The 26,239-nt window shown below is 31.3% G+C and overlaps 1 protein-coding gene across 1 annotated transcript in view; it reads left to right on the forward strand.

Annotated features, from left to right (window-relative positions):
* Positions 1–26,239, forward strand: part of LOC107443692 (uncharacterized) — a 121,916-nt gene that overhangs the window by 80,187 nt on the left and 15,490 nt on the right. Inside the window, exons 3-4 of the mRNA XM_016057639.3 lie at positions 11,119–11,263; positions 24,385–24,557. Of these exons, the coding sequence (XP_015913125.1) occupies positions 11,119–11,263; positions 24,385–24,557 (318 nt within the window). The remainder of the gene's footprint in view (positions 1–11,118; positions 11,264–24,384; positions 24,558–26,239) is intronic.

Genomic DNA, 26,239 nt, shown 5'->3' on the forward strand with positions numbered 1-26,239 from the left:
GTTTTTATAGACTTGAATTCCTAAAATATATCTAAGCGTTTAATACAATACACTGTTAGAAATTTCCCGAAAAAAATGGTTAAATAACGATTTATTTAATTGTTATTTTACCATATTCAAACAAAATAATCAAATGGCCATAAATAAGATATTATTCAAATTGCTAACTGTGAGAAAACCGTTTGTTTACTTGCTTCACCTAATACGGTAAAAAAACCAGAATTTTATCGCAACAGCTGGGTCCAAATAATGAATCCATTTAGTGATGGGTACATATTATAGCCGAGAGGGCAAATCAGTCAATTTCATGCCCAGCAATACAGGGGTTTAAGACCCTGCGTTGGCACCACAAAATTTCCTCAACATAATTCCCTTCAACACATGAAGAGTTTCCAGTGTCCTGCACTTCCCAATTTGTGACCCTGGACAATTAGAATACGATATTCTCTATCACGTATAGATGGCAGCACCTTAATACCGCCTAATACAAAAAGTCTAGCCCTTACGATAGGGCAAACAACCAGATAAACTAATAAAACTACATTTCACAGTTCATTTGATAAAACACAACTGAACCACAACCTTACTCCAATACCCATTACATAACGAAAAGCCTAGCTCCAATGTGCAATTAAATTTCTTTTTTACGGTTTTGAAACCATGGTAGTTTTAAACGATTAAAAAACGGTATAGTTTTGTATTCATGCTTTTGTAACCATGCAAGTTTTAAAGGGTTTCAAAACCGTTAAGATAAGAAATGTAAAAAATGTTCTTTATTATTAACTTTTCGGTTAATTGGATGAAAAGACTGGTTATTTTATCAGTTTTTTATTTTTATTTTAAATGGTTATTTTACCGTAATTTTAGAATAAAAACAGTGTAGATTGCATCTAAATAACTTTAAAAAACTGAATTATTTATTTAAAAAATAGATGTATAGGGTAATAATCTATAATTGGTTTTTTAAAAAGAATTAAGGTATTTTTACTTGAAATTTCATTACCATACATTACGGTAATTTTTTTTCTCCGTGTGGTATTTTAATGTCATATTTCATTTATTTTCACGTGTTTTTATTTTCTTCTTCGTATATTTTTAGATATCATTTCATATTAAAGTTTTTATAACTTATTGTTTTTCCACAGCAGAATTAAAAGTTTACAGCAATGTAATTTAACTATCTTATTTTTAAATGATATAATACATATTATTTTCAAATAATGTCATTTAAATTTCTACTAATCTTCATAATTTAATTTACTCTTTCATTACAAATTACATATGAATTTTATAAGTTTTAATTTATTTTATAACTTTTTTTAATAATTATTTTCAGTTTCATAGTATATGTACCATATTATTGCAGTTAAAATTTTTAGGAATATACAATCAAAAACACTGGAAGTTCAAAATTGAAAAAGGTAGTCCACTTCAATTAGCATTAGAACGATAAAAAAAACTTCCTAGTGCATTTATTTATTTAGAATAACTCGAGCCAAGAGACATATTTTTTTATTTCTCATGACTATTGCGTGCTCTGCCATGCAGTGTTAGTCACTGATTTGAAAGAATCCATAAAAGTACCTTAGCAACAAAACATATGATGATTACGAAACTAAAATTACTGTCATTAAAAGATAAAGTTTTTTTTCAGACTATATCAGTACATTTAAAAAATTAACTTGCATCAACTTTATGCTTCAGAAGTTTTCTTTTTTTTCCTTTTTTCTGTAAATATTACATTTAATTAATGTTTAATATGCATTATTTAGCTTCAGACTATTGATTCTGTTTTTAAAAAAAATTATAAGCTAAAATGCAAATAATTACAATTCAAATATTACCTTCTCAGCAATGCAATTGTTGTCAAACATTTTAAATCCAGCATTTTGTGAAAAATCTATATTACCCTGTTTTTTATCCATAAGTTTATTCGGGAGAAAATATTTACTTTTTTTAAGCTGCTTCAGATATATTCAAATTCATTGAATACATCTGCACCGTGTGTTTCTGATCAAACACATTTTATGCTAGAAGTATAAAAATTAAATTTTAATTTATATTGATTCGTTGTTTAATGATAATGAAGTTTCGATTTGTATGGAATCGCATCTGAAATGCTGCACTTGCACGTAAAATAATATTTTTAAGACAAAAATATGGTCTGAAAAATTCGAAAATTTGAGCTATAAGAGTGCTGAATACACTATAAAAATTCAATGCTAAAAATAGTGGCAACTATTTTAGACACTTGAAACACCACATATAACTCCTGAACTCTTATTTCTCTACACCAAAAATGTTCCTTTACTCTTCTTGGCATAAAGTAGCCGCCACACTAAAAAAGTTTTTCTGTATGCTAAAAAGTTGACACTAAAAAAGTTCGAGAACTTCTCCGTGTGCTCCTTGTGTATATGATAATATTATTCTAAAAGTCATTCTTCTCATATTGTTTAATTTTAATGTGTTTTCATTTTTTCAAAATAATTATTAAAAGAGATTAAAACTAGCATACCAAATCAAGAGATATGAGCGATATGAAAAATCTAGAAAATGCACAACATGGAAAAAATTAAAGAAAAACTCCCAAAATATTAAGAAAACTATGAAAAAAATTAATAACAGTTTAGTAATGAAAAATTAATTTGATTTAACAATGTCAGTTCAGATTTGTTATCCTTCATCATTAAATTAAAACATGATATTTTAGACATTTAATAAGTGAGTGAACTTTGACAACTCCTCCAATTTCTTATAGTCAAACTTTCCTCCTAACAGATCAAACCTACCTCAAATATCGTTTCTATCAATATCTATTACTATCTGTAAAAAAATGGAAAATAATGGAGGGGTTTGACAATGTTTTTATACTCTCAAAAATAGTGCACAAAACGAGTGATTCAAAATGTAAGCAAAAAATAACATTGTAAACAGTTGAGAAAGATAAGCTGTGAAATGAAGTCACTATTGAAGTTTTATTATGTTAAAATAAAATTAGAAAATCAACGCGTTATTTCTTTCTGTTCTCTTCTTATAAGAAATATTACTGCATTCACGATCAATGATCCACTCCGGTCAAAGACTCTCCATGTAGCCAATGGTGAGTGATGCACGTTAAGTCTGTCGGGTGCCAAAATTCTCCATGTTCCCATAGCAAATCTTGCCTCTGGGAATACTGAATGGGAGATTGATCGTTCTCTGGTTCAAATCAAAATTACGATCTGTGGATGAATGAATGGGTCTACCCTATAAACAAGCTGTGACGTGTGTGTGGCTGAAGTCATATCCCTAGCCATAGATAGCGCCACTGAAAAGTAAGAAACGCACCCTCTGCCTTAAATTCACTTGGCTTCATCAAATAGGCTTTCTTTCATTGGCAAGGGGCATTAAAAACAACAGCAGCACAACCAAGGAAAAATAAAATTTCCTTTATTCAAAGAGTCAATTTTTTTTTAAAAACCAATTTTACTTAACCCATCTCCTTAGGTTATTAGTAGAAACATTCAACTGGAAAAATCATTCGTGTAGTATGCAGAGAATAACTGGCAAGGGTGTCTTACCTTATATCAAAGTAGGGTAAACCCACATACCCCTGTAGGTTTATTGTTTGGATGAATCCGGTTATTATTAATAATAAGTGACGAATACTAAATATTTTTTTTAAATGAAGAGAGCAAAATAAAAAAGCTACTTTTAACACGAAAAAATTACTTTCAACTAATACTAATAAATCATACTAATTAAAAATATGAAATAATCAAATTTCATATTTTACCACTTTGTCATATGGCACTGTATACAATGCCGAAACAATGTGTGAATAGTTTCATTTCATACTTTGCTAGTCGATTTTTGGCATTGCATGCCGTATTTCCCACTTTGTTGTTAACATACACATTAATATAAACTGCTGTTTGTAGAAAATGCAACACCATGAAGGAATCATCAGAATCAAATGAAATATTATTTTAATAATGGATATAGGATATTATGCAAATTAATAAAGTTTCAGAGCCATCGCGCGTGCGTGGCGCGCGCAGCGCCCTCTGAATTGATGCTGAAAGCGTATAAATAAAGTGCTGTAGCGGGACGTTGAAAATAGTCTATGATTATTTGTTAGTGGCAAACGTTTAGTGAGACCTGAGTATGCCTCCACGACGGAAGAATAAGAAATTCAAGCAACTTACGGAGTTTGAACGAGGGAGGATAATCGGCCTTCGAGAAGGAGGATTTTCCTATCGCGCAATAGCAGCTCGTATGCAGCGGAACAGTTCCACAGTGATGCGAGTTTGGAAGCAGTGGACCGACGAGCACCGAACAACTCGAAAAACAGGCACTGGACGACAGAAGGTGACGTCAGAGCGCGATGATCGACACCTGCTCCGCATGGCGGTGAATGATCGCACAGCTTCCTCCAGGCAGCTGGCAGCACATTGGTCTACTGCTACAGGTGTACAATTGTCGGCTTCGTCAATTCGTCGTCGTCTGCTGCGCCGTGGATTGCGTGCAAGGGTGCCATTATACAGGATTCCCCTCACGGCGGATCATCGACGGCTGCGTCGGCAGTGGGCTCTTGAGCACAGAGACTGGCGAGCTGATTGGCACCAAGTTGTCTTTTCAGATGAATCACGCTTCAATTTGTGGACCCATGATGGCCGTGTTCGTGTTAGACGTTATGCCGGTCAACGCTGCCTTCCTGAGTGTATTATTGAACGACATAGTGGTCGAACACCCGGAGTTATGGTCTGGGGTGCGATTTCGTATCATGGACGATCCAATTTGATACGAATTGAGGGTAATCTCAATAGCAACAGATACGTCCGTGAAGTGCTACAGCCCGAAGTCGTTCCTTTCCTTCAAGGCATCCCTGGAGCTATCTTTCAGCAGGATAATGCACGCCCACATGTTGCGCGGACTGTTAGAGACTTCTGTTCAGCACAACGCATGCAACTTCTTCCTTGGCCTGCTTATTCGCCGGATATGTCGCCTATTGAGCACGTGTGGGATATGGTTGGTCGGCGTCTCACTCGTGATCCGCGTCCTGCAGTTTCCAAAGACGAACTTTGGTTGCGCATACAAGCGATATGGAATTCTCTTCCTCAAGCAGATATTCAACATCTGTTTGACTCCATGCCACGTCGTATAGCAGCACTTATTGCAGCGCGTGGTGGCTGCACCAAATACTGATTTCGGACGCTTAATTTGTTTCTTTTGTTTTGAAAATTTCATCATTTATTTGTATCAGTACAAGTCGTTTCTGCATTAAATTTCATTTGATTCTGATGATTCTTTCATGGTGTTGCATTTTCTACAAACAGCAGTTTACAATCCGTTATCAAAATTTAATGTTTTAACTGCGTGAACAATGAAATGAATAAGGATGCAATTTTGTGCCTTATCATTATTTCAACCCTTATAGCTTGCAAGCTTTTAGTTCACAGATCGTTACACTTTTAGGACTTTTAAGATTTGTTATAATATGTTTATTATGATATATTTATATAATTAAAATGTGGATTAATTTTACATATTATAAAATAATTTGTATTTGTAATTTAAAGGAAGTAGCCTAAACTTTAAATGTTTCTCATTCTTTTCAAGTCACCATGGAACCCATGACCGAAACTATCGCCGTGCGCTGCTAGGAGCACTTCTCAATTATGTACTTGTTCAGAAGCACGCGAAAAAGCAGTATAATACAAAAGCGATCCTAGCGGCGAGTGGCGACATTTCCGGCCATGGATTCTTGATGATTTGCACTAACTTCCTCAGAAGTTTGTCACATCTTTTACGCGATCCCAGGGTCTGATTATCGCCTAGGCCCAATAGGCATGGGCCTAGGGCTCATAATTTCTGAAGGGCCCTCAAAAATTAGGAAAGAATCTAATGAAAGGTGGGATAGCTTTGGGTTTTTTTAAGCGATAAATAAAAAATAATTACAGCTTACAATAAGAAAATAATTCAGCTAATAAGTGACTCTTAGCAAAAATCACTGGTTTCAATTGTTTGTGGTCATCAAACTATTTTTATTTTGACATAGCATTGTTTTGTTGTTTTATATTTTGCTTTAATTTACAGATACATAAAGATACATAATCTTAGAAAAATAATCTTCAGTTGTCCTCTTTCAAAATTTCTTAGAATGTTTATCTTGAATTATGCAGTTCAATAGATTCTTTTCTATTGTTAGGACTAATTACTCAAAATATAATGTAAACTTCAGTAATTTATTTCAAAATATTTTGTAAGGGGTCCAGAGAATTCGGTGGGCCTTAGGCCGGAATTTGTCTAGATCGATCCCTCCGTGGCTCCCTGTTATATGTAAAGTTTTTAAAATTGTTGATTTCGAAAAAAATAGAAGCAAAATATCATTTAAAAGAAAAACTAGCATGAAAAGAGAAACCAATTACAGATTTGAAATTAGCGATGCAAAAGAATCTACGCTCTGTTTAAAAAAAATCTCATGTAAACAAAACAAAACAAAACATTCTCCAGTGTTATTTTACTGTGAGTTTAGTTTTTCAAATAATTATATTTGTCATTGAAAATTATGTATTTTAACAGTAAAAAGGCATTTATGTTCTGGTGTTTTGTTAGTAATATTTACTAATTACAACAAAAAAAACATTGTAATTTATAAATTTTACGAAAATTTTGTTTACCGTACGTTTTTAAATTAAAACCACGTTAACCCAAATCCCGTGTTAAAGAATAAAACTAAAATATTTCAATTGATTATTTTGTTTTACTTAAATTCTTCTTCCATTCATTATTTCTTTTCTAACGTTTAGAATTTGGCTAAGTAGGTTCAAACAATTCGAAACCATACCCTTACCTCAATTCTCCAAAGATGAAAGGGGAGATTTATCAATATCTTTTAATTTTTCAATCACCGTAAAATTATTCATTTAATCCCTCGTTATCCATTCTCACTATTCATTTAATGCCATTACTCATTATGTTTTAAAAACTAATTGTAAGATATTTAATTTCTAGCAAGTAAAGAAAATTTTCTTTCAAACTAAATCATTATTTCCTTTCCGCGTTAATGGTAAACTCGAAATTAATCTTTTAGTTAAAATCTTGAGTTTCAACATATTTTATTTCATTAATTAATTAGAGGAAGCTATATTGTGTGCTTGGGGATTGAGTTTTCCACTTCGCTGTACTTTTTGTTATTCCTAATTAATGAAAACTAACAAGCGTTGTTCACGGAGTGGATTAAATCCTCGAATAGTAAAGCTTTGCAGCTTTTAATATAATTTCTGATTAGTTTATCTTTAAAAATGTTTCTCTATCAATAATATTTTTTTTAATAATTGAACAGAAACACTTAAAGTAATAGCTATAATGTATAAAATAATATGCAACATATAGTTATTGCGTCAGGAGTAAGTTACAAATAAGAGAAATTTTAAGAATAAGCTATTTTAAATTTGTTGTTTTTTCTCTATTGCCTAAATTTTTAAATAAATAAATAAAATGCACAGTAACACCAAAAGCGAGTATAGTTCAAATTTTATTATTTTTTTTATTTGGAAATATCATACTTCGCATTTCGAAAGACTATCAACAAAAAATCCAATTTGTGAAACCTTTTTAACGAATATTTAACCACGACTAATGAAAAAATTCGTTATTAAAACATAATAAAGTTAAATTTTACTTACACTTAAGCAAATTTACCTTAAAATTAACATAATAGTTTCTGATTTAGTAAAGTAACACAAATTGAATGACATTTTTGCTTGTACACTAAAATAATCAACGTTCTCTTTTAACCAACAAAGGCAATAAAAAGGGGCTTAAATAGAAAAGGAATGGGGAAGTGTGAAAAGTGTAACTTTTATTCAATGTGCAGTGAGCCAAAAAAAACGGATCATCCTGAATAACTTTTGATCTAATAATCGGATTTTTACGTTCTAGGACTCAAACTTAATGGCACGAGGGGGTGACCTCAAATATGCTAATTAATTGGAGCAAATGATACTTTTAATTACGAAATCAGACACAAAAACTTACTTTCTCTGAATAAATATACCTTTTTCTTAACAGATTCAAATTTCTGACCCCTAAAAAATAGAGAATCTAGGAAATATGATTCCCATATTTCGGTCTGGAGAGCGATCCAAAATTTAGTTTCCTTAATGTTAATTTTACTTTATTGGTTGCGTATTTCGCCATATATCGAGACTTTTTAAGAGAATTGAATAATTTTCACACACAGTTGTAAAAATCGTTTATCCAAAGGTAATTTTTATCTTAATTTTTATCTCCTGACCAAATTACTGGGACCATAGTCCCCAGATTGCAGCTACCCCCGATATTTTGGGGGTCAGACATCCGAATCCGTCGATAAAAAAACATGTTTATTCAGAAAAAGTACGTTTTTGTGTCCGATTTCGTACCTTAAAATACCGTCTGCACTTATGATTTAGCATATTTGAGGTCCCTCCCTCGAACCCTTAAGATTGGGTCCTAGAACATGAAGATCCTATCATAAGTTGAAATGTTATTCAGGGTGATCTGTTTTTTTCTTTTTTCTTTCCTTTTTTTTTTCTTCTTCTTTTTGGCGCACTATACACTGAGAAAAAAATATGGTCAAAACTACTATTAGATGGTAAAATTTATCCACGTTTCTGGTGCGGCTGGAACACCAAAAAGCTCGTAATTTTTACCGAAGCGTTTTGGTAATTACTTTGGTAAAAATAAGCAATAAAGTATGATTTTATATTATGTGATGAAATTTGGTGAAAGTGGTGAAATTTGATAATTTTATCATGATATCTTAGAGCGTAGCATAAAAACTAATTATTCGCTTAAATTTACTTTACAGTTCGTTTGTTTTTTTCCTTCGCTAAATATGAGGTAATAAGAACTATAATTTCGAAATACAGAATTTACGGTAAATCTAACATTACCATATGAACAGAAAAATTAACAAATGAATTTTCAAGTACCGTATATTTTGGTTTTTATTACCAAAATTATGGATTTTTTCCCATAAATGTCATAACCGTACAATAAGGAAATTTTACCAGAATTTTTTTTTCCGTGAGAAAATGATAGTAGAAGAAAGTTCTGACGCATAAGGCAATATTTTTGTTTAGATGTTTTCGTAAAAGAAAATCTCAAAATACTTAAGCAGTAAGACATATATTTTTATTTTTTATTTATATAAATGTTGATACCGTTTATTTATATAATTTATATAATGTTTTATTTATATAAATGTAAAATTTCTGTCAAAAATTCTAATGTAATAAGGTATATTATAGTAACCCCTCACACACTGCGAAAGAAAATTTCTGAAAATTTAGGTACAAAGTATCGGTACTCATGCTGCTATAATACTTTTTAATGTCATTACGGTATTAAGCGTAACGTTTAGAGTAGGAGAAAAATAGAAAAAAATATTTGAAACTCAGTCATTAGCAGAATTCAAATCCCAGGGAACCAATTAACAGGATAACAATTTTGCGCTCTGTATCATCCCATCACATTGTGGATGATTTTAAAACGGAAGCAAAAAAGTTAGAAATACATCATGACATACAACATGACAAACTATACGCGATATTCTATTTGGCGTTTCTTGATAATCAAAGCTCTCCAAATGCCGGCTTTGGTGTCTTCGGAAGTGAAAATATTTCTGGTATGATGTAAAAATGCGAAAGTTCTGGAGTAATATTATTCAATTTTAACTGTCAAGATTTAAATTACACCTTTTAAATTGCATGTGAACGCTTGATGGATTAAGTTTTAATGTTTAAAGTAAAACACAGTTTATTTTAGATCGGGTTTATTAAAAAACAACAATAATTTAAGAAATTATAAAATAATTTAAATTATTTAAATAGAAAAGATTAAATGCCTGATTCTAAACTAATCACATTTTTACACTTTTTTATGATCCTTGAAAATATAAATAAATTATTGCTAAGTTTTCTCGTTTTTCACATTTGGAGGGAGGTAGAGTTAAAGGATATAGAGAGAAGTCCGGTTCTTCGAATATATAACTAACGTGGAAAACTACTCGGTGCAGTGTACTACTCAACAAAAACAACTTACAGGGCGAACAACATACTCAGATATAGCAGAGCATCATATGTAGTAAAATCTAGCGCATGCGCATTAGAAGTAACGTGACAGGAGGAAGGGAAGGTGAAAACCCTTTTTCCTTTATATATAGGGACCGCTCCAAACTTTGGAGGACAGGTTTACATTATGCCACCCTGCTTATATCCTTTGGTAAAGACGCTTAATGCAGTCGTGATTAAAAAATATTGATAAGGAAAAATATTTATAGAGAAGCATTTATCATCAATATTGGTGATCAAAATGGGCTACAAGGTGGCGTAGAGTAGAACTCTCAACCTATGGCAACACTTTACATGCTTTCACCGTTAGCGTGCGGAGAGTCATAGAAGAAGGAAGTACGTTAGTTTCTGTCTTGACTTTCATATAGATTAAAATCTTTTAAGTTGGAGAACTATATGGAACTGAAAACTACATTAAACATAGTTCTAAAAGAAAGCATCATGGAAATTTTTAAAAATATCTTTGTATATTAATTGAAAACGAAAAATATTAAGAAAAGAAAAATGTCCTAGTGCATTCCTATACAACTGAAAAGAAGAGGAGAATAAAGGGAGAAGGACCATAGCATGGAACTGATCTTCTCCACTGATGGCGTATTCAAGCTTTGTGATCGCCCATATATATTTTTCCAGGCATGAAGAATTTCAGTCTTTTTTTCCTTCATTGAATTAAAGGAGTTAAAAAAGGGGAAATATCAACGCACTTCAACCCTAGATTCATCAATATTCGTCTCACAAATCTCCCAAAATCAATAAATATTTGTAACTTTAAAGTGAAAGAGATAGAAAGATGAATTTTTAAATACCATCCTAAAGGAATTTCCAATATATTTCCCCTGCATGTTTATGAATCTAGAGTTAACATAAGTGTGTCATAAATGTTTACTTTTTTTGTCTTTGTTGTTTGTCAATGTTTCAGAATAACCAAACTTTTAGGAAATCATATTCTTTTCTCAATCATCAATTGAAAAAATAGAATGAATATATAAAGATTTTAAACCTTTTTTATGCTTTTTAGATGCTATCGATAAAACTGATGAAGAATATTCAGCAAGACCTCCTAAGGTGAAAACACAGCATGTTGATCCTAAAATGATTATAATTATGGTAGTATTAGCAGTCATGTTTGTTGGGATCTGCGTAGCCCTCCACCTCTTTAGCAAGTAAGATTTTCATAACTTATTATTTACTGTAACTATGACCTTTAATTATCCTAATTTACATCTAATTATTTTACACAAGTAACAAATGTCGCATTGCAAAATAAATTATTGAAGTTTTTTAAAAAGCATTAAATATAGATCAGACGTTTAAAAAAAGTGCAAATATTTAACCTATAAATTTTTTTTAATCTGGCTTTAGATGGTGCCGTTTGGGACTTCAATCTTCTTCAAATTAATATAATCAAGGACTAGCGTTGTTCTTTTGTGTTTTTGCGTCACACATAATTTCTAACATATTTTGTGCTTGTTACCTTAGTAGCGGTATGACCGTGGGTTTATATAAAAACTTGAAATTGACACTGTTTAGACACTTATGGCTCCCCAATTTATTTTACGATTGTGAACTGCAGTAACTTTTACACTGTTGTCCTTTAACGAAAAATTAATTCTATGTTTTTAATCAAGTTACGTTTTGTAAGGAAGAAAAAAATTTTATAACTATGAATAGTTTTTTTTCCTTAATACTACATATTTATTGTTCGTAACTCAATACTACCATAATAATCGAACAATAAATACTACATATTTATTGTTCGTAAAATTATTTCAGCAGTGGAGATTGAAGTATCTCTCTGATTTTATTACAATATAAACACAGCATTCAAAACTTACTAAATATCAACTAAGTCGTTTACTAAGCAGTGGTATCCTAAGTTTAGGCTTAAAACGCATTTTTAGTTACTTTATTATCAGAAATCGTATCCCTGTTAGACAATTCTTTTTCATGAAAAATGATTTGTAATAAATCATGATTGGAAAATCTTTTTAGGAAGAGTGCCACTATCTGAAATGAAAAAATTTATCCTTGTCACTTTCAACATACTAAAAACAGTTTTTTTATTTATATATATAAATATACATATGGGGCAATCCATACAAAATTTACACCCATGATACAAAAATGATATAATTCATTTTTTTTATTGTTCTTTATTGAAAATAAATCGACACGTATTTTTGCGTTTTTGCTTAAATTGCATATTTTTGAATATACGAATTTTTGAAAATTTCGCTTTTTCACGCACACGACTTTGCAAGTAATTTTTTAACGTATTGCCATCCAACAGCAAAAATATTTAAATACACTTTCCTGAAGTGATTTGTCTCAAATTTTAAGAAAATCAACATTAAAATATAAAATTTATTTTCGATTTATTTTCAATAAAGAAGAATTAAAAAAATGAATTATATCATTTTTGTATCATGGGTGAAAATTTTGTATGGTTTTCCCCATATATATATACATATATATGCATATATATATATATAATGAATATATATGTAAATAAACCAAGAACCAATCACATAAAGNTCAAAAGTTAACAATATATATATATATATATATATATAACAGCTGATTGTGGGTGTAACACATACGCAAGTAACACATACCAAATTCCCATAAGCTATAGATAAAGTAAATAGAGTAGTATAGTAAATAAAGTAGTGGAGAACTTTTAAAAAAATAATATAACAGTTAAAAAAAAGTGCAAACTCAGGTTTCATTACAATAAACATTTTTAAAGGTTCTGGCAGTTACTTTTTATATAAAATGAAATTGAATAGCCTAATGCGTTTAGTTCAAAATAATTATTAAATTTTCAGTACTTAATGTGGCTTTTGGCATTCTAGTTTTTTTCCTAAGTCAACTATATTAGAACTGGAAAAGTCAAGCGTAATCTGGCATTTTGGGTAGATATCAGTTACTCTTGAATGATACTTAGGTTTTATTAAGTTCACAATAACATCTCAACTCAAACAATTGGGTTCCTCCTATGCCAAGCCAATGCTGTCTTATCGCAATATTGTACATGGTACAATCATCAAGCAGTGCTGCATTCTGGCGCTGTTGTATTCTGTAGCAATTGACAATTCGCTCAAAACGGCATTATTACAGTCAAACCCCGCTATAGTGAACACGGTTTATAGTGAACTCCCGAATATAGTGAACGAAATGTTCGGTCCCGTGCCTTGTTGTAATGTTATTTTTTGTGGATATAGTGAACTAAAAAAGTTGGATATTATGAACTTTTTTTTGTCTTCGACTGATTTTTTTTCTTATTTTTTTGAATAATTTTGAAAGTCAACTTCAAAATAAATACTTATGCTGATTTTTAAAACCATCTATAGAGTGGAATGTCGCGATAAGCATTTTTTTTTGGTTTGCTCCTTTTATCTCACTTTTCCATCCCTAAACAAAGGCCAACCCATATACAAATACAAATTTGAACACATTTGACAAAATTGTATATACAAATTTTTCCCTGCATCAGCTAAAGATTACTAATTTTTTTTTTGTACACAAGACGAAGGGTAATAAAAAATCATAATAAGTTAACACATTTTTTGTTACTTCGCATTATTTTTCAGTCCTTTTTGCATTTCATTTTATTGGTCATTTATTTAAATAATGCATAGTAAAAGAAAGGAGATCGGAACCTTTAGTTAAAATTGTTTGTGGAACGGATATAGTGAACTCCCGGTTACAGTGAACAGAAATTTCGGTCCCTTGATGGTTCACTTTAGCGGGGTTTAACTGTATTTTCATTTTAATTTTTTAATTTTTCAGTGCATTTTCACTGAAGCACACACGCCGAAAGTCAATGACATCAATGTCTTTACTAATCTGAATTGAGTATTAGCTTTCAAAACATAACAAACAAACAGCACAATTAAAACTGCCGAAAATGCTTAAAATATAAAAGCAACGGTTACAATGAAAATTAATAAAGTTTCATTCAGCAATTATCGAAGCAGGGAAATACAATGAAACTCGATTTTATGGTGTTTTTATTTCTAAAAAAGAATTAAACACCTCACTTGGTCACTATAAAGCAGACAAGGTGATTAAGCATGCCTTTTTACCTCTTAACAAAAGCACGAGCGCTTGTTGTCACAGAAATCGATCCCAACTCCAGCACTCGGAGGAAATTCCAGAGAGGCAAAATTTGCGCCATCGATCGAGTTCAAATCCGTTGGAAAACCTTTAACTTGCGGAAGTGAATGTGAACTATTTCGATTGGTAGATTTAATGGGGCAACACTACCAAAGTGTACCCCATAGCTCCATCACATTAAATTAAAATCATCGTCGATTGCAATTGCAGATAAGTTAGCTTAATCTTTTCCGTCAGTGCTATTTAAAAGTTGAGGAGATATTTTTATTGAGTAAACATTCTGGTGACGATAAAATTTCAGGCATTTTAGCTATGCTCTGGAATTAACTTAAGTATTCCCGTGATATCCACCCTAAGTTTAAGTTCAGGATTAATTTTCTAAGAGCATCTTCATCAAAATGATTTTATTGCATCGTTGATAGGAACTGCTTTGACTTTTTCGAAATTTTCGTCATCTTACAAGGTTAGCTTAGCTGAATGGCCTGATTTTAAAAATATTTTTTCAAAGTACTATTGTAATCAATATTATTAAGAACAGGAGAAAAAAGATTCCAATTTTTTTCCAGAACGGATCTGTTATGCTGAAAATAAATTTAAAGTATCACCAATTGCTGTGTGTCTATTAATAAAAGTCTGAATTCTTAAAATCCAGTTAGTTACTTACACTACACAAATCTGATTCATTCATATATAACTCACTTATTGACATTGATCATTAAGTATGGAAGACAAAACGAAGTTTGTATTATTTTTCAATTCTTTTTCTGTTTTATCCATAGCACTTTTAAATAAATATTAAAGAAAACAAAAAGAAAGCGAGTTCTCTGTCTTTTATGCTCTTAAGCAGAGTTGGAGACCTGTATTTGAGAACTGTGGACCCAACTTCGATTGAGGTTGCCGAACCTGTAGTTGTGGTTGCCAAATATTTGAGTATTTTTGATATTTCTTTAATATATTATAATAATTTTGTAATTACCAAATATTTTACGCAATGTATCTGAAACTTGATAAAGCTAAGACAAATACAGACAGAAATAAAACGAAAACGTTTCGGTGCATTTTTATTATTGAATTATATTTTCAAGTCTGTTATTTAATTAAGAGTTTCCATTGTTCTATATTTTAAAATTAAAACTTATTGTCCTAAGACAGCAATAGTATATTACAGTTCAAATGAAGAAACTGGCAATTTCCCTCACGCGTTTGTCGGATTTGCACAATGAATATGGGGTCCACAAAAATTTTCGCAAATATTATGGAGTCCTCACACTTAAAAGTTTCAAAACCCCGGCTCTAAAGCAATAGCCCGAGGAACAATTCTTTAAATTCCAGCATTCATACTTTTTGCTCAAATATCTAGAAATGGCAGTAAACTAAAACAGAATTTTTCTTTACAGTTACTAGAATTGCTTTTATATTTTACCAGTATGTACCCACACAGCTCACTAATTTCTTCATGACATCCTAAAGTTGTCTTTTTTATGCGACTAAAAATATTTCATTACATTAGCGCAAATTAATTTCCTTATTTTAAAGTGTAAACTGGTTACTTTACATTATCACTATATTATCACTAAAATCACATTACTTTTTTTTTTCAAATTTTGCTAAAGCCGTGTGCATAAACAAGTACACGGCTTCATCATCACATTTAAAAGGCAAATAATAATAAAAACTGTTATTATTGAATAAAACTAATTAAATCTCACAGCAATGATGTAATAATAATGATCTTGAAAACTAGGCTTTAAATAAAAAGAAATTATTATCGTAGCATCCACTTTATACTTTAAAAGATATTTAAATAACCAAAATATGCGACAAAAAATATTAAATTCTCTTATATTCCATTAAAAAAGGAAAAACTCAATTCTTGTTTAAATATATTAAACTATTTTTGATAGCTGACTAATAAAATAAATTCAAATTCAAAGAGAAAAAAGAATTAGCTTTATACAAAGGTAAAATGCGAGAAGAAAAAAAAACATAAACAATTAACTTTTTATTCCTTTCACATTTTGCTGTAATAATAACTTACTACCACTGAGAAAAATTTCCCGCAGCGACTAGAAAATCTCTAACAATTGGAGATTGGGATATTGAAAACCTCAAAAACACGAAACAACATTAGTACAATGAAATAAGGCAGATTTTCCATTACGGAAAAGCAAAAACTGACTATGCAATAATAAGACAGAGTATAGCTGGAAAAGGAGATAATTAGAAAGCGCACGGTCACTATGATGCGATCGGTGTTATGTACAATAGTTCTTTTCTTTCCTGGACGCCCATCATATATTTTTCCTTATTTAACATGTCAGTTATTTAATGTTTTATAACAGTTTTAAAAATGACAACTTGAAATCATTTGATTTTTGTTAAATCAATTAGTTCCTACTTCTTTAACCAATGGGTTTTATCAATAATTCTTACTTTGCCTCTGCACCACATATAGCTTGAAGTTGAAGGTTTTATACAAGACGGAAGTCTCATCTCTAGGCACAATATAAGTGAGAAATGAGTACATTGTAATAGGGAAAATATTCTACAGCTGAAAAGCAAAAATTGATTATGCAAGATGCAACAATGAAGCAGATTAAAGCTGGAAGAGGAGCTAACTAAAAAGCACATGGTTACAATGATGAAGGATCTGAATTTGGAATGCAACCATTTTTTTTTTTTTTTTTTTTGTGAAAGACCCATATGTACTTTCCCTTACTTAACATGCGAGTAATACGAGGGTTGATATTTATATTTCTGGCTTAATAATGAAAAAACAAATATGTAGGATCGAAATTGGTTTTATTGTTTTTTAAAATAGTCTCCATGATGATCAATGCACTTTTGCATGTGCTTGAACCAATTTTCAAAGCACTTTTTCCACTCCGATAGAGGTAACTCCAAAACATGCGTTTTGAATGCATCAACCGCTTCTTCGGGGGTCGAAAATCGTTGTCCACGTAATTTATTTTTGATGTGTGGGAATAAGAAGAAGTCATTGGGTGCCAAATCAGGGCTGTACGGCGGATGGCCCATCAGTTCGATCTTTCGCTCCGTCAGAAATGCCTTTGTTTGAGTTGATGTGTGAGAGCTTGCATTGTCATGATGAAGAATGATTCGCCTGTTCTTCTGCTTTTTTCGAATTTCTCCGATGACTTCTAGCAAACAAATGGTCGTGTACCATTCAGAATTGACCGTCCTGCGTTGCTCTAACGCCACTGTTGCCACATGACCGTTAATGCCGAAGAAACAGGCAATCATTTGTTTCGATGTGCTTCTTCCTCGAACAACTTTTGTTGGTTTTGTCTCGTCTTGGAAGACCCATACAGTTGATTGCTGTTTTGTTTCCGGCTCATATGCATAGAGCCATGATTCGTCACCTGTGTAGATGTTATACACAGCCTTTGATGTACCTTGAACGTATTTTTCCAACATTTCCTTGCACCAATCGACACGAGCCTTTTTTTGAGCGTTTGTCAGATTATGCGGGATCCAACGCGAGCAAATTTTTTTTACGCTCAAATGTTCATGCAATATTTTATTGATGCTAGTCATACTAATGTCCAAAGACGCCTCTATCTCATGGTATGTCACATGACGATCTTGCTTTATCAGTTCACGCACAGCATCGATCTTTTTTGGCACAACAACGGATTTTGGACGGCCTGCACGGGATTCGTCCTGGATCGAACATCGACCACGATTAAATTCGTTATACCAATTTTTTACAGTGCTGTAGGATGGCGCTTTATCGCTGAATAAAGAATTAAGTTCATCGAAGCACTCTTGTCTTGACAATCCACGTCGAAAGTTATGAAAAATAATGGCACGAAAATGTTTACGATTCAATTCCATTTTTTGAAAGAGAAGAACTTTTCAATTTACTGTCAACAACACAAATGAAGCTATAATGGTAAATCGTCTGCTGAATTTATGTTTAAAAATATCAAACTTTCGACTAAAATCGTCTGCGGTCGCCTAGCAACACTTACTGTTGCCAAGGCCAGAAATATAAATAGCAACCCTCGTATTAACTATTTATGACAGTCTGAAAAATAACTATTAGAAATCATTTGTGTTTCTTCAACCAATTAGTTTCTACTCCTTTAACCAATTTTTTTTTCAATAATTCCTAAAATGCCTCGACATGACCTTTAACTTGAATTCATATTCTTTATACAAGACCCAAGTCTTATCTCTCAAAACAATATAAGTGAAAAATTAGTACATTGTAATAAGGGAAATTGTCCTTAAAGGAAAAGCAAAATCTGATAATGAGGCAGATGAAAGCTAGGTTTCTGCTCCGCTAAAAACTTTTGAAACTTTTTTTTTTTGTTTCTACTCCTTTAAAAATATTTTAGTAATCTTAACAGCGCATATATCCGAAACTCTTACTTAAAGAGCAAGAATATTTTAAGGAAATATTTTCGCTTGCTTTAAATATGCCAGAGTTGCGTGTAAAACATAAAAGGATCCTAAAATTTGAGGTTTTATTGTATATTCCAAACATTATACAGTTGCTGAACAAAAGTAGCGTCAACAAAATAATTCAGAAACATTTTTCTCTTTTCTTAGACTCAACGTGTCAAACAGTTGATAAATGGGATGATATCAAAAAGGACTTGAAATTCAAAGCGAGGCTCCTAGAACGAAAAAGAAAATTTCGATAAAGATTGAGTGCCTAATCTGACGCACATTTTTCCTGATGTGTTTGTATGGCATCTTTACTTTGCTAGTTGCGATAGACAATCAATAAATAGATATCCACGTATCTATCTAGTCACGAAGAAATTTATGAATGATAAAATTATGGAACAAAAATTATGCTATTAGTTTTAATGTAACTTGCAAAAATTATGGAAAGCAAGGTACACATATTTGAATAACATCAGTTTTAAAATATCCATGTAAATAAGAAAGCAGTTTTTTTTTTCTAAAAAAGACAAAGTTGGACAAAACCAGATAGGGGATAACCCAGTACTTTTGACTAAGTTGTTTCAACCGTTTTATTTTATTTTATGACCAGTTGTTGGGCAACCGACCCAATTTTGATATTACCGCTATCAGTGTTCAACTCCGTAGCCTTGTAATTTTGAGCCCGATCCAGAAGACAAAGGAACTCGTGGATCAAGTGTTGGAAGAAATTTGCCTTCGTGGATGGAACTTTTTGATGGAACTAACCCCGCATTTGCGTTGCATTGAAAGAAAACCACGAAAATCTCAAACGGTTAGCCTGATCTTATGGGGATTCTAACTCATGATCCGTCTATCACTGAGGATATACGTCAGCACTGTGGTCGGGGCGAGTCGGGTGCGGAATTCAAATCAACCAGCCATTGCTGGGATACAAACTCGGTTCATCTCATTAGGAGGCGAGTGTTCTATCTTCTAAGCAATCCCAGCTTAGATCAAGCATCAGGACAAACTGGCATTGGTGGAGGAAGTTTTGATGGAGTAAACCCGCATTTGCGTTACATGAAAAGGAAAACCTACCTCGGTTAGCCAGAAGGCACGGAAATTTGAACCCATGAGCTGATGATATTTTACGTGAGCACTGTGGTGGGTGTGAGCCGGTATCAAAACCAGCTATCACTGGGATTTGTACCTTCATTGGGAGGCAAGCGCTATATCTCCTGATCCACTGCAGCTCTATCTCTCACACAAACTACATGAAATTAGTTTTAAACTATCGCTATATTACTTAGCGATGAATGAAATGCTAAAAAGGTTATTTGTTTGAAAATGCAGTGGAGAGAAAACTTTTTGTTTTTGAGGAAATCAATTTGATTCTGCAGGCTGTAAAAATACCAAAAACGGTGGCAACTTTTTTGCACCTACGTGGTGTAGTGAAACACCACAGAAAACTCTTGGTTTTTGGTGATTCACTATACCAAGAACCATGGTTTCTGGTATAGTCAAACACCAAAAATGTTCTTATACACTACTAAGTGTATAGTAGCTCCACTATTTTGGTATTCCGTAAAACTAACATTTATAATAACAACAAGAACTAATACACATGCCAGATAGTAGTTATTTTTAAGATACAATTTAAAGCAAAAACAGTTTGTTTAGGAAACATACACACACTAATTCTTAAAATATAATTCGTTTGTAAATCAAGCATACGCGTATCACAGAGAGAATATTAAAATGAATCCAAATTAGGCTTATCAGAGTAAATGGTGATAAATATTATAAAACTATATATTACAATTGGTTGATATTTAAAAATTAAAATATAATTTGCTTTATTACACAACTATACACAACGGAAAACATGCTTACATTTTGTAATGGGGAACATTTATTTAGGTAGATGTATAGCACTGGCAAAATAACAACAAATTTACTCTATTCCGTGTTCGATTGTAAACAATTTACTGATAATATCTAAAACACGCCACAATTGGCGTATTTGAATTAACTATATAACTTATTTGAATTAGCTAGATAGTTTTGGATTAATTACATAACTTAATTGAATTAACTATATAGTTTTGGATTAACTATATAGTTTTGGATTAACTATATAGTTTTGGATTAACCATATAGTTTTTAGATTAACTATATAGTTTTGGATTAACTATATAATACAGTTTACAAATGTTTTGAATGCCTGTGATCTTGGGGTCAGCATCTATCTATATTGGTGTTAAGATTTAACTACACCTGTTGAAGTATACATAAACGCTAGATGTGGTGTTAACTTAAATCAAATTTTTTTCTTCACACATTATTTTAGGGTATTTAATCAACCAGAATTTTATCGCACCATTTAGGCTCACCTAATGAAGCCACTTGTTCCTTGCAGCTGGGTACATATTACAGCCGATAATGCTAATCTGGTCATGACCAACAGATAAGGCCGATAAGGCCATGACCAACAGAAGAGGGGTTCCAGTCCCAGCGGTCATTCTGGACTATTAGAATACGATGCTCTCATTCACGTACAAATGGCAGCACCATAAAGCTGACTAACACAAAAAAGTCTAATATTACTCCTTTCTTATGTTGGGGAAAACAACCAGATAAACTAATTGAACCGCATTTCAAGGTTCATTTGATAAAACGCTACTCAACCACTATCTAACTTCAATGCCCATTATCTAGCAATAAGCCTAGCTCCAATGTCCAGTTAAATTTACTTATTACGGTTTTGAAACCAATCTAGTTCTACATGGTTAAAATTAGAAAGAAAATTCTAACAGTGAACTATTGATTGTTCGGTAAAATCTTCTTTTTTCTAACTTGAATAATCATTTGGATTCAACTATGTATAATATACTTTTTTTTAATTTAAAGAAGACTTTTACAAAAATTGAAAGTTAGTTTTATCATGCTTAGAACATGAGAATATAGAGTTGCCGAAAACTTCAACATTAGGAGAAAACAAACTTAAGGAATAAATTTTAAGTGAAGCGTGATTTTAAGCCTGTTTAAGTAGTGGAAAAAAGTTTATAGCGATTAAAGAAAATTAATGAAGTTTTCGATTTCCCCAAACTGCCTTTTTTACGATAATTACATCATATAACACGTTCAAATCTCAATACCTGTCAAGAACGGGTAGCCTTATCTACTTCGACAATAACTTCAACGATATTTTAACTTTAAGCACTGAATATTGATGTTGTTATCGCCAAGGAATCGAAACAAAAAGTCTTAGGGCAAACTTTTGCTTGTCAACAAGATTAAATTATAGTTTAAACACTCATTAAAACTAATCTTTAGTGAAAAAGATCAAAATAAAAAATAAAAAAAACCTTTAGATATAAAAATGTTATTATGAGTATCCCAAATCGGTATTTTTATTTTCGTATTTTTCTCAAATGGCATAATGAGAACATGGTATTTGATAAATATATATAATTTTGTATTTTTCTCAAATCCATGCATATTAAAAAAAAATTTATTCCTTAAAATATTTTTCTTCAATATACCTTATAAATATACAACTGAAATTTAGATTCAATAAACACCTGAAATTTAAGTATTCCGTCTTAAAACTGTAATAATATTTGAATCTAAAATGCTTATGCAGTAATTTTAACAGAAACTTCAACAGTATTTAAAAAACAACGTGCATTAGTTACATGCATTTTTAATAATGTCATTTAAACACTTACGTCAAAATTTATGGAAATGCATTCGTCAAATTGACAAAAGATTTTATCATGAAAAAATCTTTATCTGATACCGGCAATCATGACAAAAATTTTATACTGTACTATAGTTTTAAAAGAAGACTTATGAGCATAACTCAGAACATCGGAAAAACGATTAAGGTTGAATGTCAGTGATAAATGAACACAACATTCAAATTAAATTTTTACTTCATAAGAAAGAACCAAATACATGCGCCTCTATTCAACTCTTCAGTTCAGTTAAAAACCGGTAAAATAATTGTTAATTTTTTTTTAACTTATAAGTTGAAAAAGAACCATTAAACTCAACAATTTTTAAAAATAGGAAAAGAAACTAATTTCAACAATAATTTTATATGTGTATATTTTTTATATAGTCTACACTCAAAAGTGAATTTATTAAATCTGTAGTAAATGTTAACAAAAAGTCGAATTCGTACACTTTATTTAAACTTGTTTTAAAAGTTTTTTTTTTCTATGTTGTAATTTCAGTCTCATTGTGAAAGAATTCTAAGTTAAATTATAGAAGTTTATAGGAGTGTTAATATTTGAAGAATATCCAAACAAGAAGTAAATTTATTTTTTTAAAAAAAAGCTTTTAATTAAAAACTTAGAATTTTTTATTGACTGACTAAGTATACGTTATGATAATGTATGGAATAGCATATCAATTAAATGGCCTTCGCAGTTTTGTTGAAGCATGTATTAATCTTTTTGCTGAAAATGTTTGTGGACATTTGGCTTAAATATGAATGAATTCTGCTGATACAGTGCTCAATTTCCTCTCTAAAGGTATGGAGGTTTATAGGCATATTGGAATCACTAAAAAAAGAACTACATTTTTTTTTATTTCATGATCTTGGCGAATAATATCGATCCTAAAAACAGGAAATTACATTCATGAGAGTGGCTTAACATGTATCGCTCCAGTTTTAATAACCCTGAACTACCAGCTGTCTTTTTAATTTTTTTTGCAAAAATGCTTCAAAATTCAAAACTTGCGTGAATTTTGGAAACTCTTTATTTAAAATACTTCAGTTTCAATTTCGTTTGCACGTATATATTTTCATACTAAAATTACGGTAAAATAACCAACATCTGTAACCGTAAAGTTAACGGTAAAGAAAATTTTTACCTTTATGGTTTTTAACTTATTTACCGCTAGTAGGGACCAGGAATTCAAAAGTATACAATTTTTTAACCATTTTCAACTAGCATGTTCTTAAAACCGTAAAAATGAAGTTTAATTGGACATCAGAGCTAGGTTTTCCGTTAGGTAATGGGCATTTGAGTTAGGTTCTGGTAGAGTTGTGTTTTATCGAATGAACCATGGAATGTGATTTAAATAGTTTATCTTGTTGTTTCACCTACCGCAAGAAATAGGAAATATTAGAATTTTTTGTATTAAGCAGCTTTATAGTGTTCCCTTCTATATCGTATGAGAGTATTGCATTCTAATAGTCCAGGGTCAAAATTTGGGGACTGCAGGTCTTTGGAAACTCTTTGTGAGCTGAAGGGAAAGGAGGAAATATTGTGATGCCAATGCTAGGACTCGAACCCCTGTTTTCCAGGTCATGAAAATGACAGATTAGCCCCCTTCTCTATAATTTGTATCCAGCTACAAGAAACTAAATGACTTCATTAGGTGGGCCGGTTGGTGCAATAAAATTATTATTGTTTAACAGTATTAGATGAATGCGGTTAATTAACGGTTTTTCTCATAATTAACAGTTTGAATACGATCTTATTTATGGTAATTTGACTGTTTTGTTTCAATATGGTAAAATAACAATTTAATAAATTATTATTTAACCATTTTTTCCGTAAAAATGCTAACAATGTAAACATTTTAAATTCAGTTGTATTCATTTCTATTAAAACATTTTCAATTTAAGTGGTTATATTTATATGCTTTATATTACTTAAAGGATATAAAATTAATAAGTTATCATTGCATTATTAAGCGCTAGATATAAATTGATATACTTATTCTTAAGCATATTTCTTTTTTCTTAATTTAGGGCCCGTTTTCGTAATCATCGCACAATCTTTAATTCTCCTCATCCCAGACTTATGCATATTAAGCTGGGTAAGAAGAAAGGACGGCGAAGAGCTAGTCATACCAGCCTAGAAGTCCCAGGATCTAGACAACTAAGTATCTGTTCCCAACTCTCACCTCTGCAGTCCCGTAGAGGTAAGGATTGTTAACCATAAAAACTGCAATTTATGTTATATCTTCTTATTTTTCGTAAATAAGTTGCTTCATCCTCTAAATAAATTTCTCAAATGAAGGACAAAATAGTGTTAAACCACACTTGAGGGACGTTTTTACTTCAAACTGTTTCTTAGTACTTTTTAAGGATAAATACTTTAGAAAATTTCACAACATCCACTAGATTGCAGCACAACACACAAAAGTATCTTATTGCTGGTGTTTTTCAACAAAAACGCTTTTCCTGAACACTTTGAAAAATGCGGCAAAGAAGTCAACAAAAAAGTTACATAAAATATTGTTCATGAAATAAATTTCATATTATAACAATATATGATTGCTTCGTTTAAATATAATCAGATATATTGGTTTAATTTCAAGCAATAAATATATTATATATATATATATATATAAATTACAATACTTTAGAAGAAGTTGAAGGAGCTGGCTTAACACCAGTATATTTAATGAAAAGCTTAGACGAATGATTCGTGCAACATAAATTAAGAAATTTGATTTATCCTTGGAAAATGCTGTTATGTGTTAAGCATCTGAATTCTACTCAGTAATATCTTAAAATAGATTATTGCTTACACAGGTCTGAATAAATGTTGAAATTGAACAATTTGAATTATCAGTTAAAACTTAGCTTTGAAAAATAGGTAAAATGTTTTTATCAAATTGAACATACAACAACATTAAACTACCACATGTCACAAAAATGGATTAGATATAGTTGTTTGCTTTTAAAATAATCTTAAAGTATTTTAGGAGAGCTCTTATGAATTTATAAATGCATGTATGCATACAGTGGCGCTCACGTACTTAAAGACCGTGTTTTCAAAATAAATGCGTCATTATATTGGATCATTATATTATGTTTCGATCAAGATATCTATAATGACGAATTCTACCTTAGTTGAACTTCAATCCTCAAATAATGCATTCGTGTTCACAAGTGTTTCATAAAAGTTTATTTAAAAAATATATTTTGTTAAGTTTCTTATACTTAAGGACAGTTTGTCTAATCATGAGTTATTGAATGATTACAATCAATTTATAGATCAATGTAAGTGTAATTTACTACATTATCTTTGTTTGAAACTTTAAAACATTATATTAATATTTTTTAAAAATTTTTTAGTGCAAAATTCAACATTATTATGAGTAAAGGTAAAAATGTTAGCAATGAACAGAGATGTCGAATAGATATTCTGAAAAAAGAAGGTTTAAGCATTAGAGAAATTGGTAGGCGGTTAAAATTATCAAAAACAGCAGTTTTCCAAGCATTGAAATCTATTCTAGTGACCAAAAGTATTGAAAAAGCATCCCAAAAACCACGTCCTCGCAAAACTACCGAGCGAGAAGATCGAATTATTCATCGAATTTCTGAGGCTGATCGTCAAAAAACCGCCCCGGACATCAGAAAAGAATTCGCTGAATTAACAGGCAAGCACGTAATCAATAATACCATCAAACGGCGTTTAAATCAGTTTCGGCTTATGGGTCGCGTATGTAGGAAAAAACCGTTGATGTCAAAGAAGAATATAGCAGCTCGATTAGCTTTTGCAAAAAGACACCGAAACTGGACATCGGCTGACTGGAATCGAGTTATATTTACAGACGAATCGAAGTTCAACAGAATGGGCTCAGATGGCAATAGT

Source organism: Parasteatoda tepidariorum, chromosome X1 (genome assembly GCF_043381705.1).
Source record: "Parasteatoda tepidariorum isolate YZ-2023 chromosome X1, CAS_Ptep_4.0, whole genome shotgun sequence".
Taxonomy (NCBI): Eukaryota; Metazoa; Arthropoda; class Arachnida; order Araneae; family Theridiidae; genus Parasteatoda; species Parasteatoda tepidariorum.